This window comes from Myotis davidii, unplaced genomic scaffold (genome assembly GCF_000327345.1).
Source record: "Myotis davidii unplaced genomic scaffold, ASM32734v1 scaffold167, whole genome shotgun sequence".
Lineage (NCBI taxonomy): Eukaryota > Metazoa > Chordata > Mammalia > Chiroptera > Vespertilionidae > Myotis > Myotis davidii.
Window position 1 is genome coordinate 1,468,062 of NW_006300048.1, and position 786 is coordinate 1,468,847.

The 786-nt window shown below is 70.0% G+C and overlaps 1 protein-coding gene across 1 annotated transcript in view; it reads left to right on the plus strand.

Annotated features, from left to right (window-relative positions):
- The window catches only part of PRICKLE4 (prickle planar cell polarity protein 4), a 3,909-nt gene extending 3,129 nt beyond the window's left edge, over positions 1-780 (plus strand). Inside the window, 1 exon segment of the mRNA XM_015572153.1 lies at positions 5-780. Within this exon segment, the coding sequence (XP_015427639.1) occupies positions 5-289 (285 nt within the window). The 3' untranslated portion in view covers positions 290-780.
- Positions 781-786: the final 6 nt, after the last annotated feature.

Below are 786 nucleotides of genomic sequence, written 5' to 3' on the forward strand. Positions count from 1 at the left end.
GGCCCCCGGCTCCAGTCCAGAAACCCAGAGGCGGCTGCTGGGGTCCAGCCGGGAGCAGGAGAGCCCAGCTGGGGACAAGGCGGAGGCGCCCAGAGGACGGGGGCACGGCCCCCTGGAGACGTCCATTGGTCCCGTGGAGGACGTCCCCTGCCCCACCTGCTCCTCTTCCTCCGGCTCAGAACCCGAAGGCTTTTTCTTAGGTCAGCGCCTTCCCCGGCCCTGCACGACCCCAAGACGCGTCCAGGCTGGTGACAGTGGCACCTCCAGGAAGCGTTGCACCGTTTGCTAGGGGCGCGGCCCGGAGCAGGAGGAGTCGAGGGGAAGGGTGGACTGTGAGGCGGGGGCCGAGACTCCTCTCCCCGTAAAAATCCTAGACTGAACGCAGCCAGGGACGCGCTGGGAGAGGCGGCGGGGTGGCCAGCTTGAGCACCTCCTCCTCAGCCCGCGCATTCTGTGACTCTTGATGGACACTTTCTTGGGGCGCCCATTCCCCAAAGCTACGCGGCCCCAGCTGAGCTGGCCCCTCCCCGACCCCACAGGCCGGGGCACCTGGATCCCCAGCCTCCTGCGCCAATGAAGCGGTCACTCCGAGGCCACGTGTGACGCAACAGCTGGGCGAGCCGAAGGCCTGGAAGGAGCGGGGGGTGGGACCGGACCGCGGGTGCGCGGGGCCGAGCCTGCTCCTCCCTCGCAGAGCACGTGGACGCTCAGCCCGGGGTCCCACCTCTCTCGCGGGTGTCTGACTCGCTCCAGCTCCGGCGCCCTCCGTTCCGCCGCAGCCGGCGG